At 45.2% G+C, this 18,042-nt stretch overlaps 1 protein-coding gene across 1 annotated transcript in view; it reads left to right on the forward strand.

Moving 5' to 3' along the window:
- The window catches only part of LOC141095295 (autoimmune regulator-like), a 134,048-nt gene that overhangs the window by 34,471 nt on the left and 81,535 nt on the right, over window positions 1-18,042 (forward strand). The window contains 2 exon segments of the mRNA XM_073581235.1: window positions 8,170-8,281; window positions 13,881-13,979. Of these exon segments, the coding sequence (XP_073437336.1) occupies window positions 8,170-8,281; window positions 13,881-13,979 (211 nt within the window).

An 18,042-nucleotide genomic window follows, 5' to 3' on the forward strand; every position in this document is an offset into this window, starting at 1 on the left:
AAGAGCTGGGCAAAGCGCCAGAATTGGCGCATCTAATAGATGCGCATTTTCTGGGGTAGCTGCAGGCTATTATTTTTAGGCTGGGAGAACCAATATCCATGGCCCCTTTCCAGCCTGAGAATACCAGCCACCAGCTGTCTGCTTTATCTTGGCTGGTTGTCAAAAACTTATTTATTTAAATAATTTTAAAAACAGCATGGGGAACCCCTCTATTTTTGATAACTAGCCAAGGTAATGCGAGAAGTTAACGGCTGCAGCCTGCAGCTGTCGGTTTTGCCTCAGCTGATTAGCAAAAATAGAGTGGAACCCACAACATTTTTAAGTTTTATTTATTGCATAGGCGCTGGCTGATGAATACTCTCATCATCGTATGTCTGCTTTCGCTGTTACAGTCACAATGCTGGCTCGCACGCTATCATCTGTATGACAGTGTGGCAACCGCAGTGCTGTGACTGGCGGTAACAAACTTATGAGAACGTGGAAAACACCTGGTGTTCAGACTGTCAAACCTGAACAGTAACACGGGCTACAGGGAGAAATCAATGTTCGGGGTGCGTGCACGGACACTAGGTGTTCAGTATGGACCCCGAACTTTACCATTCGGGTTCACCCATCCCTAATTAACAGCTCAGAACTTAATATGGTAGTAATATTCCGTTCCATAGGATCGTTTCAATCTGACAATATGGCCCTCGGACCCAAAAAGATTGTGCACTCCTGGTTTAAATGTTTCAGTCACATTATTTTCCAAAAGGGAATGTAAAGAATTTTAACTGTTGCTTTAAGTGAATTGTTACATTAGTTTTCTAGATTTTCCTGTCACCAAGCTGCTATTTGGAAAATGCTCTTTATTTTGATTTTTATTAGACCCTTTCTTGCTTGCATGGGTCATCTAAAGGCCTATTTACAGCTGTACTGTATGTATTACTGCATCTATTGCAAAGCTAGAAAAAAATTGTAATTAGTTTGTAAGTCAGCTATTGTTATAATGTGGTATAGTGTAAATGAGCCGTATAGTGGCCAAACACATTAGGCAGGGAACAGCCAACATATACATGATACAGTATGTACAGTCTTTAGAAAAAAAACTGCAGTCGCTGCTATAGAAATATTGGGCTAGATTAACTACTTTTTGTGCTTCTTCTTGGTCTAGGCGACTGCTGTAGACATATTGGACTAGACTTATTATTAGACTTGTGCCTTTTTTTGGACTAGATTTTCTAATTTTTTTATCTTATTTTTCTTTAATTTGCATATTTCTTAAAGTGTATTTTATGTGTTCGCCCATGTTTGCTTTATGTTGCCATTGTTTAGGGTTTCCAGATGTTTTCAATTGATTCATCAATCGCAAATTTTCAAAAAATTTGCCACAAATGTACTCCAGACCACCCTGCCCACAGAGGTAATTGTATGGACTCCAGATATTTTTACTCAAAATTTTACATAATTTTAGCAGAATATGGGATACTTTTTGTGCTATAAAGTTGTCGCAAAAAGGTTAAAGACAAAAATAAGGAGCATTTTGTATCCTGAAACCTGCACACCATTTTGAAGAACTTGGCATAAAAAATGTCATTGAATGCAACAAGAAAAAAAAAAAAACGACTTCAGAAAAAATTCAAATGCTGGATCATTCTTTCAACTGATGAATGGCTGCAAAAAATCAAACATGACTACTGTGATGCAGTGACCCCTGTGACAGCTAGGGGGTGCTGTATGGGCTGCCCGGGACATGCATGCAGGCATTCCCTTTGATATGATGGGAAAATGGTGAGCGGCAGCATTATAAATGGCCGATATGTATCACAGGGATGGGTGCCCTGTGATGGAAGCTGGAATTTGTATTACTCAGCAGAGATATACTGCTGAGGATTTGTTGCTGTGTATCAAGGAAGCTTCCAGGTGACTTGGTGAGATGGGTGGGACCAGTCACCTTCAAATCCACCCAGGGGCATGTGTCTGAACGCCCAATGTAAAGCTTGTGTGTGTATGGCTGGGTGTGTTGAAAGGACCTGCAATGAGGTCATGAGCCATGTGATCCATACCTCACCTGTGGGTGTGGCTACGGACCATATAATGTGCCTGAGGTCTGGTCACATGAGAGAGAGTGTGTACCTGAATGGTTCAGGGTGCAAGGTCCTGGAGGGTCAGTGTTGGGAGATTCTGGGAGAAGGATCGGATCCCAGGAGCACGTGCTGCGACCTTGGACCTGGTGAGGCGTGAGTGTTGGACGGTCTCAGGAGGGGACGGACGTCCTGAATAGCACCCGCTGAGGCCCTAGACATGGTGGCCGGTGTGTTGGGAGAGCCTGGGAGGAGGGTCGGATCCCTGAATAGCACCCGGTGAGGCCTGTGTGTTGGACGGTTCCAATGTGGGGACGGATGTCCTGAATAGCACACAGACAGGCCACGTGTGTTTGCAGAGTCAGTGATGGCACTGCATTGGGGGAGCTACTGTCTGTCTGTGGATCTAGACTGTCAGGTGGCCTGGTGAGCAAGGAGTTGTCCGGGACGGTGATGCCAATTCGGAAGCTTCCCTGAGAGAGAGGACTACCAAAGAGTCGGCACCTGGAGCAGGAGCTCCTGCGAGGTAACCCCAAACATGGTGATATAACTGTTGGTGCCCGTGATGTTCTATGGACAATAATGAGCTGTTAGTCATGCGGTCACCCACGGTAACTGGACAAAGAGGTCCACTGTGTTTAGTGATAGCGTGTTAAAGCCGTGTACCAAGGATTGTGATGGACTATGTGTAAGCATGTGACATGTAACATGTTCCTCAGCGGTTTATGAAGGCATAATAAACTGCACTAGACTGTTTAAGTGGAAAGTGTACCTGTATGCATTAATATCGCAGTCAAGTGAGTGTCCCCCAACACTAACAATAAGCACTACCTTACACTACACATCTTCTCAGAAGATAGCTCTTATCCTATGTGCACACGGTGTCATTTAGAAACTGGCATAGCCGCCAACATTTCCCAGGCAAAACCACTTCAAGAACATGCCAGCAGTCATTTTCCTGAGATGGCTTCTCCGGCGGCTTTAATAATAATAATAATAATAATCTTTATTTATATAGCGCCAACATATTCCGCAGCACTTTACAGTTGAACAGTTTCAAACACAACAGTCATAATTAATAACGCTAACAATACAATAATTAAAGCGAAATAAGACAACCCTGCTCGTGGGAGCTTACAATCTACAATGAGGTGGGGGTGATATAAAGCACAGGTTTGTATTTACAATGATGTTTTTACAATGATGGTCCAGCCATCTTCAGGGGGTGGGGGATAGATGGAGATAGTGAATGGGCTACACACACACAAGCATAAAATGACTTTGATTACTGAATGTGATAGGCCGCTCTGAACAAATGTGTTTTGAGCGAGCGCCTAAAACTATGCAAATTGTGGATGGTCCTAATATGTGGATTGGCGCAGCACGGGATAAGTCTTGGAGTCGGGAGTGGGAGGTACGGATTAGGGCAGAGGTTAGTCGAAAGTCATTTGCAGAGCGCAGTGGTCGATTGGCAGATAGACAGAAATGAGGGAGGAGATGTAAGGGGGTGCCGCACTGTGGATAGCTTTGTAGGTGAGAACAAGTACTTTGAATTGTATCCTGTAATGAATGGGCAGCCAATGTAACGACTGGCGAAGAGTGGACGCGTCTGAGAAATGATTAGCCAGATGGACAACCCTGGCTGCTGCATTAAGGATGGACTGGAGAGGGGAGAGTCAATTGAGGGGGAGGCCAATTAATAGAGCGTTACAGTAGTCCAGGCGGGAGTGGATCAGGGCGACAGTGAGGGTTTTTGTTGTTTCCATGGTGAGAAAAGGGCGGATTCTAGAGATGTTCTTTAGGTGTAAGCGGCACGAGCGGGCAACAGATTGTATATGGGAGGTGAAGGAGAGATCGGAGTCAAACATAACGCCCAGACAGCGCGCCTGCTGTCGGGGTGTTATTATGGTGCCACCCACGGAGAGGGAAATGTCAGATTTAGGAAGGTTAGTAGATGGCGGGAGCAGAAGAAGTTCAGTTTTGGAGAGGTTGAGTTTCAGATAGAGAGCAGACATGATGTTGGAGACTGCAGACAGTCAGTGGCGTTCTGTAGTACAGCGGGGGTAAGGTCAGGGGATGATGTGTATAGTTGTGTGTCATCAGCATAAAGATGGTACTGAAAGCCAAATCTGCTGATGGTCTGTCCAATTGGGGCTGTGTAGAGAGAGAAGAGAAGGGGGCCAAGGACTGAGCCCTGAGGTACCCCGACAGTGAGAGGAAGAGGAGATGGAGCCAGAGAACAGAACACTGAAGGAGCGGTCAGAAAGATAGGAGGAGAACCAGGAGAGAGCAGTGTCCTTAATGCCTAGTGACTGGAGTCTAGAGAGTAGGAGAGGGTGGTCAACAGTGTCGAAAGCTGCAGAAAGGTCGAGAAGAATGAGCAGAGAGTGATCACCGTTACGTTTTGCTGTCAGAAGGTCATTGGTCACTTTGATGAGTGCAGTTTCTGTCGAATGTAGGGGGCGGAAACCGGACTGTGAAGGGTCTAGGAGGGAGTGAGTGGAGAGGTAACTGGTAAGGCGGGAGTATATCAGGCGCTCCAAGAGTTTAGAGATGAAGGGGAGATTGGAGACTGGTCTGTAGTTGTTTGTGCAGAATGGGTCGAGGGTGGGTTTCTTTAGTAATAGAGTAATGATAGAGTGTTTGAAGGAGGAGGGGAAAATGCCAGAGGAGAGGGAGAGATTAAAGATTGTAGTTAGGTGAGTTGTGACGACTGGAGAGAGAGACTGGAGGAGATGTGATGGAATGGGGTCGATTGTGCAGGTAGTCGGACGAGAAGAGGAGAGGAGCCTGGAGACTTCTTCTTCTGTGATGGGATCGAATCTGGAGAGTGAGCCAGGGGAAATGCAGGGAGGGATGGGAGTCAGTGAACTTGGTGATTGGGAGTGGATTTCCTGGCGGATATTGTCTATTTTCTCTATAAAGTGGGAGGCCAGGTCATCAGCACAAATGTCTATGATAGGGGCTTGTGCTTTTGGCCTGAGGAGGGAGTGAAAGGTGTCAAAAAGTTTCTTGGGGTTGTTGGATAGTGAGGAGATCAGGGTGGTGAAGTAGGTCTGTTTGGCGAGGTGAAGAGCAGAGTTAGGCTAAGTGCACACGTACCGGAACTCTCGCGGAAATTACCGCGAGAATTCCGGAATTCCAGTCCGCGGGAAAATCGCATTTTAAATTCCCGCGATTTTCCCGCGGAAAAACTAGCATTTTGCAAGCGTATTTAGCTTGCAGAATGCTAGCGTTTTCCAAGCGATCTGTAGCATCGCTTGGAGAACTGATTGACAGGTTGGTCACACTCATCAAACATAGTGTTTGACAAGTGTGACCAACTTTTTACTACTGAGGCCGCCTATGCGGCATCAATAGTAAAAGATAGAATGCAAAAAAAAATTAAAAATGGTGTTATTCTCACCCTCCGATGTCCCGCGCATCCGTTCCCAGTAATCCTTTGCGAAAATGCCCGCGATGACGTCAGTTCTCGCGGGATCGCGACGTCTCGCGGTCATTCGCGATGACGTCGCGCGAATGACCGCGAGACTTCGCGATCCCGCGAGAAGGGACGTCATCGCGAGCATTTTCGCAAAGGATTACTGGGAACGAGAGCGTGAAGAGAAGCGGGAAGGCTGCGCGGGACGTCGGAGGGTAAGAATAACAATATTTTTTATTTTAAATTCTATTTTTTACAGGGATATGGTACCCAAAGCCCGGAGGACAGTCTCCTCTCCTCCGGACCGTGGGTACCATCCGCAATTCTGCTTACTTTCCGCATGGTGTGCACAGCCACATGCGGAAAGTAAGCGGAACAATGCATTCCTATGGGTGCGGGATCGCCGCGATTCCGCAAATTAATGAGCATGCTGCGTTTTTTACCGCGAAGCGATTCCGCCGCGGTAAAAACCGCAGCATTAGCACAGCATTGCGGAATCCCATAGGAATGCATGGGATGCTTATTTTTCACGTTTTCGCGGCAAAATCGCGTGGTTAAAACCGCCGCGGAAACGCGAAAAAAACGCCACGTGTGAACTCAGCCTTATATGTCCTTAACATAAATTTGAAGTGTGTGAAGTCTTCTGGTGTGCGTGTTTTCCTCCATAAGCGTTCAGCACACCTAGAGCATCGCTGGAGAAATCGGGTTTGTGATGTGAGCCAGGGCTGTTTCACTCTGTGTTTGGAGGTTCTGAGGGTGAGGGGAGCTACTTGGTCAAGGGTGCTTCTAAGAGTGTCATTGAAGTGATGTACAGCTAGATCAGGACAGGACAAAGAAGAGATTGGGGGCAATGATGAGTGTAGGGAGTCTGAAAGTGTATGAGGGTTAATGGCTTGTAGATTTCTGACTGAATGGTAGGTAGGAGGGTGCTGGGGTGAGCGAGGATTTGTGAGTGTAAAGGAGAGAATGTTGTGGTCAGAGAGGGGAAGCGGTGAGTTATCTAGGTAGGAGATTGAGCAGAGCCGGGCGAAAACCAGGTCCAGGGTGTTACCGTCTTTGTGTGTTTCAGAGGTTGAGAGCTGTGAGAGGCCTAGAGAAGTGGTTAGTGATAGAAGCTGGGATGCAGATGTGGAAGTGGGGCTGTTAATGGGGATGTTGAAGTCTCCCAGGATAAGGGTTGGTAGTTCTGAGGACATGAAGTGCGGCAGCCAGGCAGAGCCATCGTTCTTGTGGTGACTTTACTGCCGGCAGCTTTCACACTATACTGTTAAGCATAGAGAGCAGACGGCTTCTGATGGGAGCATGAGAGAATGAGCTTGTCACTGCTTTTATTCATTTACGGGTTTCCAAGTACTTAACCGGTTAAAAGAAGTATCGTTTTGGAGTTCTTAAAGTAATTTTGGAACTCACCGGAATAGCAATTCCCCAAAAAACTGAAGAAATTTTACTTTTCATGTTCCCTTTGTCTGGTCCTATCTTTAAAAATCTCTTTTAAGACATTTGCTCCAGGCAGCCTAAGCAATCATCCACATCACTGGACATCTTTAGACACTCCATCCTTAGAGGAATGGTTTGTGGAAATTGCTACGATCCAGTGCATGGAAATGTTGGTGACCCACTCACAGAAGGAAATTGTCAAAATTGCTAACAAATGGTTTCATTGGGACACCTTCCTAGCCTCTCCTCTGAGTCCATCCTCAGGTAATATATTTAATTTCCATTCTAAGCTGTCTTCACCTCGCCTTTCTTGACTGCCTTCTGGCTTTTTGTGCGATCTTCGATTCCCTTCTGCCCCCCAGAACCCACTGTTCCCATTGGTTTCTCATTTTTTGTCCCTGTATGATTGTCAAACCTTCCATTTTATGTATCTTTCTTCTGCTACTCTCTGTCGCTAACAATTTCCTCCATTGAATATTACGCCCCCACAGTCTGGATGTGACCCTCAGCTTATTATGTTCAACTCTTTGTTACTGTATATGCTCATTTCTGGACTGTGTATTGAGATCCTATACGTTGTTAATTTTGGGTAGTTTGTTCTCGTTGGACCTCTTCTAGTGTCAATGGCCTCGACTATATTTGTGGAGTTGCTGATTTTCCCTTCTGTATCTTAAAATTTTCAATAAAACTTTACATTTGAAATGAAGTGCTGTTTTGACATTTTTGTGCATTCCATTTTCATTTTATGGGGTGCCTTGGCGATGCATTTTTTTCTTTGGTGGAATCCGAAATAGTCATAATTTGCACATACTCTGAACGGTAGGCTATCCTGAACATTTATCCAACCATTTGCCTGAACTTCCCATACATATTATTGGACTTGCCCACAAATCAGATTAGTGTATATGTACATAACATATTGATTAGATTTTCAATGCAGTTTTTACTTGTGTAACTAAAACATGCTTTCACCTGATTGCACCTGTAGAAACCAGTGTGACCATAACCACATTACAAACTTTGGTTTTGCGGCACAATAATTACCTGTCCGGCACCATTAATGTGTAACATAAGAAAACCCGAACATTACTGGTCTACTTCATGAGGAAAGATCAAAACCAATTTCCTCCGTAAAATTGTTTCTACCTAAAAATTAGACTAACTTCAACATTTTGCCATTTATATTATTGGTATTGCTAGTGGCCAAAAGCTGTTTGTATTAACCAATCCTGCAGTGTATTGTGCAAGGTTTGACTTGATAATATTTTGTTCCCAACAGGTCCTCCACCTAAAACTAAGACACCTCGTAAAACAGAAAAAATGGAGAAACGGGGTTCCTCACAGGAGCTACAAGATCACTGTAAGTCACTGGAAATGTTACAGTATTATTAAAGGGGTTGTTGATTACTTGGACAAACCCTTTTCAATACTTTGGTTTGGCCCCACTAAAATAAAAACACCTACGTCATTCCAGCGGTATCGGCACTCGTGTTCTTGGGGCTCACCAGAGGTTCTAATATCACATGAGCCCTGCACCTAATAAGCGCCGGCTTCACTATCTCTGTCTTCAAACAAATCAAATATCAAGGGGAAATCAGAGAGTCACCGTAATCCTGACTTCCTGATTATATCCAATACGTCAATAAGTGGGGACAGTGACGTCACCACTGATTGGGCATAGGGCTCGTGTGCCGCAACAACCTCCTGTGAGCCCCAGAAACCCGAGTGCCAAAACTGATGGAATGGTACTGGCACCATAGGTGAGTATAGGCATTTTTATTTTAATGGGGCCAAGCATGAGAAATGAGATTGGCATACAAAACCTACAAAAGACAAAATGAAAAAACCCTGCTATAATTAAATAAGTAAAAAGCTCAATTTTTGTGTTTTTTTTTTTTTTTTTAGAAATGAGAATGGGTTGTCCTAGTGGTGGACAGCCCCTTTACTATAGTACCGGGGCACTATACAAAATAAATCTGAGAGTATTTAAGTACATATCAGACTATAAAATCAGGTAAAAAAAAAGGTTAGAGGTCAGGACTGGAAGCCGGAGCATTACTGCAATAAGCCATCTCCCTTAATCGGAATTATGAAAACAATGTAGCATAGGGAGATTTGACAAACAACATATCCCAGATGTACTCAACGATTTCCATTGTCGTCACTTGTGGCAGCTGCAAAGAGATATATATTCCCATCCATTCCATGAATGGATAAAGTCAGAATAACTGTAAGTGTAATGAATAACATACTGGTGCACAGAATGGGAGTGCTCTACCCACGGGCTTACAATGTAAAAGGGAAGGAGGAAGAAGACAGTAGGTGAGGGTAAAAGCTGCTTATATGCTTATGTACGCGTAGAAGGGTTATTGCAGATTTTAGGCTTTTCTAGGAAAAGTGGGTTTTAGGATTTTGATGATGGGGACAGTCTGATATATTATGATAGTGAGTTTCAGAGTATGAAAAGATGCATGGGAGAAGTCTTGGAGATGGTGATATGAGCAGCCAACAAGAGGAGAACAAAGACAGTGATCTGTGTAAGGAAGTATCTGGAGATTTTATCAGAGACCAAGTCTACAGAGGAGGCCAATTGTGGACAGTCTTTTGTCTATTTTGATATGAATAGACTGGGCAGTGGGTAACCAATGAAGGAGTTGGCAAAGGGGAGAAACTGAGTTAAAATATGGGAAGGGGTAGAATATTCAGTCATAATAATAATTACTAATATAATAAAAAGTAGAGGTTCACCTTGAGTTTCATAGTTTTTAAGGTTGAAAGAAGACACAAGTCTGACAAATTCAACTTATAGCCTAAAATGTTGATCCAGAGGAAGGTAAAACGCCAAGAGGCAGATGCTAATTGCCCTGTATTAGGGGAAAAACTAATTCCTGACTCCACATACAGTATGAGTTCATCATTTTGTTGTCACGACTCCCTGGTATTACTGCTGCGGGGAGAGCTGCGCGCCGCAGCCAGGGAGCTGAGAGCAGAGCGGCGGAGAACTCACCGGGTACAAACAGGACCTGAACCATGTGACAGAGTAGGAGGTGGTCGGGGGCAGAGCCAGACACCGGGGTGCAGAGGAGACGATAAACACAGGAGAGTAGTCAAACAAGCTAAGATCAGAAGAAAATGAAAAGTTTGTTCCAGCTCCATGGAGCTGGAATGAACTTTTCATTTTCTTCACTTCACTGGCGTTTCATCAAGGCGAAGTTCCGAGCACCTTATCCTAAACGGTGAGCTGGCTGTTTTTGCATTTAATCTACTAAGCTAAGATCAGAACCAGGAGATCACGAGGTACCAATGGGGTGAGAAAGGGGATTGTCAGAAGGGAAGCCAGAGGTCAGAAATCCAAAAGAACAAACAAGCAGAGTACTGCACGGAGAGCAAGCAAAACAATTGGAAACCGGGCACACACTCCAGGGGTCAGGCACACAGACTAGACGAAAGTATAGCTGACAGGGAATCCTAGTCTGGAGTGAGTATAAATACCCCTCCCCGATCCAAATGGAGGCCAGCAAAATTAACCCTAAGAGAACAAGACATTAACCATGTCCTAACCAAGACACATGTTAGTTCTCTTCCTTCGGTTTAGTGTTGCACTTCTACACTAGGGTCCTTAAATTCAGTAAATGTCTAGCCCCAATGTTGCTACAAAAGAGGTAACATGTCAGCTCTGTGGATAAAAAAGAATACATAAAGTTCAGAGGTAGAGAGAAATTGTCGTTGGCTAACATGTATTGATCTCCTTTCAAATTTCTGATATAAGATGGAGAAATGTCATATTTTCATATTCTTCCTAAAATATTTCTTCCACATTAAGTGTTAATGGATGAAAGAAGGACATCCTTGTATATCTGTAGAGACACAGCGGTCAGTGGTTGCTCTAGTCCGCTATCCAAAACCACATGGACCAGGGATTGATCATCCCACCAAACGCTTGGTCTCCTTTTACCGTGTACATAATACTAGCCAGACAACACAGGGTGAGCATAAAGCAGTGTGGCAATACTTAATTGAACAACAAAACAGGCAAATAACACATAGAACGGTCCCAGCAAAATACCCAAGATGGTGCAAAATTACAGAGTCTCACCCTTCTGCTGACTCGCCGGGATTAGAGCAGCTGTGACTTCAAAACTTCCTGGTCCGGTTACTCCCACATGTAACACGCACAAAGAGGAGATCACAACAAGCTTAGGAAGCTGACAGTACAAATAGATACAAGGCCAGGTGACCAGAGGGTCACAACCTGGCTTCTCTGATCAGCTCCATGGAGCCAGGTGACCGGTGGGTCCCAATCCTGGCTTTCCCAAACATATCCATGGGGTTCAGGTAATCGGTGGGTCCACATCCTGACCCAAATGTGTTCATGGGTTCAGTAATGGTCAATGGAGCAGATCTGTATTCTTTCTGCCAGGGCCATGGTCCCCTGTTGTGAGTTCATTTTCCCCTTCGTCACTGAGGTCTGGTGAACTCCCTATTCTGGTAAAGGAAGGTAATGAGCCTGATTATCAGGCACCTGAGCCCAATGATGATGACTGGCTGAGTGGAGTCACGGACTGGATATAAGGCTACCGACGCCCTTCTGCCCTGCGGGTGATTTCTCTGTGGACTTCTTTGAGACCAGTCTGATTCCTGCTCCTCTAAAGCTAAGTTTTCTGCTTTGCCTGTTAGCATTTGTGTTTTGTTTTTGTTTGCCTTGCTTTTCTGGATTCTGCCATTCCCTGCTGGGGTGAGCTGAATCTCCTTTTGCCAGTTGCTCTGTCTTCAGAATATTCCTGAGTACTGACATAGCTTTTTTAAAGCCTAGCGTCTTCAGGGCTTTTTTCACTGTCAGTTTGTTGGCTCTTGTTTTCATAGGGTTTTTCACGGATTGCAGACAGCAGCCTTCCTGTCCTTTCCTATCTAGTTAGCTTGGGCCCCGTCTTTGCTCAGTCTATCTTTCTGTCTGTGTTAGTGTTCTTTCTTCTTGCCTCACCATCATTATTTGTTGGGGGCTGCCTTTTGCTTTGGGGTCTGCTCTGGGGCAGTTTAGATTTCCCTTTCTGTCTTTAGGCTATATATTCCTCCGGCTGTGATCGAGGGGTCTAGGGCATCGTAGGAACCCCCCACGGCTACTGCTAGTTGTGTTGATAGGTTCAGGGGTCTGCAATCCGATAGCTGCCAACTTCTCTGGTTTTCTGGACTTAGCTAGCATTTCTGTTTTTGCCTCCTACGGTGACTCATTCATAACAGTCCCCTAAGCTGGCATGGTGTAGAATGTCAAATTTGTGTCTCTCATGATGGAGACATGATATGGCAGCTATCCTGTAGAGTGTTCCTGGCTGTGGTTTTTTTTAAAAAGTCTCTGGTTCTATGGATCTCTGGATCTCTTGGCTGATCTGTTACAGAGGCATATCCCACTTATATAGCTGACAACTGTTGTCCTTCAAGCCAGCATAGCATCCAGAGGTCAAGAGGAAGATGTGATAAGATTAACTTGCATTGTTTGTCTAATTAATCAATTTGAATAGTTATTACTCCTTTGTTTTGCAAATCAACAAACTAGCTGGTCTGGACAATGTGTAATCAACATATCAACAAGCATCATTGTTCAATTACCCTGCTTTTTTGTCATCCTGGATAGCACAATATGTTACAACAAACATCAATTTATTGCCAGGATCACACTACAGTGTGTGATGCCAGAAACTCGCATGAGTCTCTCGCATCAACACCTGGCACTGCTGCTGGCACTCAGGACCGGAGCTGCGGCTGTATAGAAATACATGCAGCTGCAGCTCCCGTCCTGAGTGCCGGCGGCAGCGCCGGGTGTTGATGCGAGAGACTCATGCGAGTTTCTTGCATCACACACGGTAGTGTGATCTGGCCTAAAAGTCAATATTACAGGCTTATACGAACAAAAGTCTGTGTTTACTTGACCAACTGAAGAACAAACACATAAATTCCAAAATCAATATACAGATAAGTCTATTCCTCCTGGCTTGCTGAAAATACAGTAGATAAAATGCTGTGTTGTCACAATATCTTTTATACCATAGATGTTATTGATGTTATTTGATTAATAGGAGAAACGTCCATGTTGAGATTTCATTCTATAGATATAAAATGTACATAATGGATTAAACTAATATCTGTCTCATTGAGGAAGATTCTTAAGAATAGTATAGTAGATTAATATTTATATCCATGAGCCACTGAATGGAAATAATGAACCTTTTTATTTACTGACAGTAAGTAATGAGGGATAGAAACACAATGGATATTGGAAATTTGCAGGACTTTTATTTACTTAAAAGGAACATGTCAACATATTTATGGCGCCTGAACCGAGGACAGCGTGACATATTGACAGGCAATTTCATTGCTAAAATTTATGGACCTCATTCATTTTTGCATTTCTGCCAGTTATTTGGCATGAGTACCTTAACCCTCAATTAGTGACTTTGTGATTTGCGCCTTTTTTCAAGTTGTCTTTTGTTTCTTAGTTTGTTTTCTACTTTTTACGTCAATGTGTTTTTTTCAGATATTTTAGGACTTTTTTTTAAGTCTCAAAATTTGCCGCAACTTTACTCCAGTCCCCATTGGAATGATTTTATGTATGTCAGTCAAAAATCGCATTTTTTGCTAAATTGTGCAAAACATGCAACCTTTTGTACTAAAAAGTCATACGAACAGTTAAAGACATAACAAAAAAACTTAGGGCTTTGCACAAAATTTAACAATCGTGTCTGACATTTTGCTGAATTTGGCTAAAAAAAATTGAAGTACGTAAAACCATAAGTTTGAAAAAGAAAAGTGACTTTAAAAAACAAACCCAAAACAAAACGCAAATGAATTGGGCCCTATGCTTTTACACATGTATGGCACAAACCCCGAACTTTACCGTTTGTGTTTGCCCATCCCTAGTCCTGATAGATTATAATAATTTGGTTTTGTTTAATTTTTTTTGGAAGCTCCACAAAAATTACCAAACGCTGGAGGTGATGGTGAGGGAAAAATGGATGTCTTCAGCACAAACAAACCATGGACAACAGATAGGAACACTCACACAGGTAGGCAGTCTTTTCTACCTCATTTCTTTGCATTTCGATGGTTCTGGTTAGGTTATTATAAGAATAATATAAGAAAAATGATTAAAAAAACAGCGTTGGGTCCCCTCTATTCTTGATAACTAGTCTTGCTGAAGCTAACAGGTAAGGGTTGCAGCCCTCAACTGTGTGAGGCCGTACTAGGCCGCGGCCCTAAAAGGGAGGCCATTATGACAGGGTCGAGAGGGATAGAAGAAGCTGCGCACGGTGGTTAGGGTGAGGTATTGTAAGGGGTTAATTATTTGTGCAGAGTTGAGTGGGTTGGGTTTGGTAGGTAGGAGTGCCAAAAAGAAGGGGGCTAAGGGGCTGTGTATAAATAAGGGGAGACATCTTAGAATGATAACCATTTTAGGTACCCTGTAGTAGCTGTAGGAATCTTTGAGGTTAAGATAACATTGAGATTGAATCCATCCTTCAAATGCTGAGGGATGCCGTGATGCTCCCGATGCTGATGGACGATGGCTGCAGGCTTCTGTTCCCCTCAGTCCCATCTTGGAGAATGCCGGCCACGGATAAACTAGGTCTCCAGTGTGCCTCAGTCCAGAGGCCACCCCTCGGGTCCGGCGCCTCATTTGGAGCCCCTACGGGGACCCTCCAGCGCAAGCTGCGGGCTCTAGGCCAGGAGCTCACAGCCAGAGAGCCGGGAGGAATCCAATGGTATGGTGGGGCCTACATCAGGGGGAGGTGTCGGCCTCCCCCTCTTCATCTGCGGCAGCGGGGATGCAGGATCCGGGTCCAGGTACGGCGGGTGCCCACCCTGGAATGGGCCCCGCTCTGCGTGTCCAGGGAGAATCCGTTAGCCGATGGGGGCCTGCGGTGCAGGCCTCTCAGCAGAGAGGCGTCGGGGAGATGAGTTAGCCATGCCCACCAGCCGGGATCCTGTGCGGCCAGCGGGGAGAACGTGGATGACCGGTCTGCAGAAGCGGCGGAGCTGTGGCTAGGTGCCGCACCCGTTCAGCGGTGGCACCCAGAGGGGTCGGGAGGACAGAGGCCTGTTTCACAGGCGCTTCATCGCGGTGAGCAAAGCGGCGGTAGCCCCGCCCACTCCCCTACCTCAGTGTTTCTTTCAAAATTATGGCGGGCAGCACCCGGCTGGCCTTGGGGGGTGGGAGGGACAGAGCTTGAGAGGGCAGTCGAATGTGGAAGGAGCCCGGGATAGCGGGCAGCTCATGGCTGGCCTGGAGGGGAGGGAGGGGTGAGCCTGCAGTGGGTAATGGAGCTCTGAGGGAGCTCAAGCTGTTGGGCAGCATACGACTGGCAGAGGGGGGAGGGAGGTACGGGGCTGCAGCGGGCACCAGGGCCTGGAAGGACCTCAGGACGTCGGGCAGCAACTGACTGGCCTAGGGGGAGGGAGGGACAGGGCTGCAGCGGGCACCAGGGCCTGGAAGGACCTCAGGACGTCGGACAGCACTCGGCTGGCCTATCGGGGCTCATTACAGAATGCCAGTCGTCAACACAGAGGGGAATGGCACCCCCCCGATTGATGCAACTCATCACGGCGAGAATGGTGCCGATTTGTCGCGTCTGAATGCCGGATCTTCGGCTGCTGGGTTCACAGCACCCAGGCAGCTAGGTGAGACTTATCGTGATACTAATGTTAACCCTTCTTTGACTTCCATTGTTAATAGGGACAGTGTTGAATCTGTAGGGGAGGCTAGTTGTAACATGGGGTGGCTTATATGATTTAGTTCGTTGGGGGGATTCAGGGAATGCTCGAGACGGGGTTTCGCCGGCGTCAGCATGGCTGGGTACTGATAGGGACAGAGGCACTTTCAGAGGTGACTGCAGTCAGTTCGGCGAGGACCGCAACGGTGGCTTTCGAAGAAGTTGGGTGTCCTGGGATGAGCATGAGGTAGTTCGGGTTGATGATACAGCTAAGGAAAAGGTCTATGTTTGCTTTGAAAGGCCTTTTGGGAACACAGTTGAAACAGGAGGTTAGGGAAAAGATATTGGAGAGGGGAGTATATGGAGACATTTTCCCTACTTCTTTTGAAGCGCTTTAACTTGGACAGAGCGAGAAGGGAGGATAACAGGAAGGAGGTCGAGGAGAGGAGGAGGTTTTGTTAATTCTTGGGACCTTTTTTCCGATTGGTGGCAAGTATTTGCTATTTTAGCTAGTGTAGTTAGGGAGCAAGCCCCGGACAAATGTTCAGGCCTCTTTTGTTATATGGATGCAACCTGCCGAAGTGTACATTTAGGCACGAGTGTTCATCATGCGGGGGCAGTCACGGAGCACTGAAGTGTTTCAAGGTTGTGAGACAGGGAGGGTCAGATGGAAATGGAAATAAGAAGTGACTCCAGTTCATCTGGCAGAGATGGAGCAATTTCTAAATGAATAGATGGATAAGTCAGCAGCGGAATTGCTTAAAGAGGGTCTTTAGGGATGGTTTTAGAAAATTCCTAATGTTGAGGTTTTGGCGAGATTTTCGACTGGGAACTTGAAAATCGGCAACTCATTTTTTGCAGGTGGCGTCCGCAAAGCTGTCTAAGGAAGTTGCCTTGGATAGAAGGGCAGACCCCGATAACTCGGTTTCCCTAGCTAATTTGAGAGTTTCACCATTAGATGTGGTACCTAAGAAAGAGCCCAACAAGTTCAGAATAATTCATCACCTCTCGTTTCGAAGAGTTTATCAGTGACCGACGGGATTGACCCGCAGTTGTTTTCGGTGATGTACACATCGTTTGATACTGCCATGGATTAGGTACGGTTGTGTGGAAAAGGCTCTTGGTTGTCAAAAAACAGATAGAGAGTCGGATTTTTGGTTGTTTACGGTTCATTCTGATAGTATGCATTTGTGCGGTTATTTCTGGGGTGTAGGTTACTACGTTGATCGCTGGTTGACCATGGGGTGCCTGTTGCCGTGTGCTTACTTCGAGTCATTTAGCACGTTTTGGGAATGGACTGTTAAGGCAGTTTCAGTTTTGGAATCATGTATTCATTACTTGGTTGATTTTTGATTATTGGTTCAGCTCGGAGTAACGATTGCCCGTTGTGGTTGCATACATGGAAAGTTTAGCACAAAGATTTGGGGTTCCTCTAGCACGGGAAAAGACGACAGGCCAAGTTAACTCCCCGAGTTTTTCTGGGCATCGAAATTGATTAGCAAAAAATGGTATACTGGTTACCTGAGGACAAAGTGTCGGACATGAGAGCCGAGGTGCGTCGGGTCAGTGGTCCGAAGAAAGCGACATGACGGGAAGTGTAGTCCTTGCTAGGCAAGTTGAATTTCGCATGCCGTAGTATGCCTATGAGCATTCTGTCATAGGTTATCTTTAGCGACGGTTGGGATTAGATCACCAGTCCACTTCATCAGGCTGAAGAAGGAGCTTGGTGACATTTTGAAAGTTTGGGCGTTTTTCTTGGTGTCTTACAATGGCAGATCTATATGGATTGCTCCTGCGTTATCAGCGGTTGAGTTGAGTCTTTTGGTCGGTCCTGTAGGTTTCTGCGGTTTTTTGCTTGTTTCAGGGAGAATGGCTTCGACCCCGAACTTGGAAGGACGAGGGTGTGTCAACCTATCAGGTTCTGTATGAGATATTTCCTATAATTGTTGCTTTGTCGTTTTGGGGGAAGAGAATTTAGAACAGGAGGATTAGTTTTGGAGTAACTCAATGGCAGTGGTTAGTGAGGATTTCACAACATTTAGTTTGGTTAGGATTGTGTAATAATATAGGGATTGTGTCAGAGGTGGGTACTGGAGTTAAGTTCCCTATTCATGAAGCTGTTTTTACTTCACAGTGGAATCGTTGTCAGAAGTTGGCACCTCAGGTGGTACCAGAATGACTGTGTTGCACAATGGATTTATGGGACCTTCCGTTGTTGCGGTAATGGAGTTACTATGCCGGTCATTGCCAATTGAACTTGGCTCATTATAAGAAGTCGTGGAGCGTTTGGGAGAATTGGAAGGCTTCTTTGAGCAATGATTTGGACGATGAAATTTAGTTATGATGCTGCTTGGACATAATTGGGAATCGGTTCGGGTAATCACAAGAAGTTAATAATTTTTGATGGGCTTAGCATTTGGCT

Source organism: Dendrobates tinctorius, unplaced genomic scaffold, assembly GCF_039654945.1.
Source record: "Dendrobates tinctorius isolate UK_male_01 unplaced genomic scaffold, ASM3965494v1 ptg000069l, whole genome shotgun sequence".
NCBI lineage: Eukaryota > Metazoa > Chordata > Amphibia > Anura > Dendrobatidae > Dendrobates > Dendrobates tinctorius.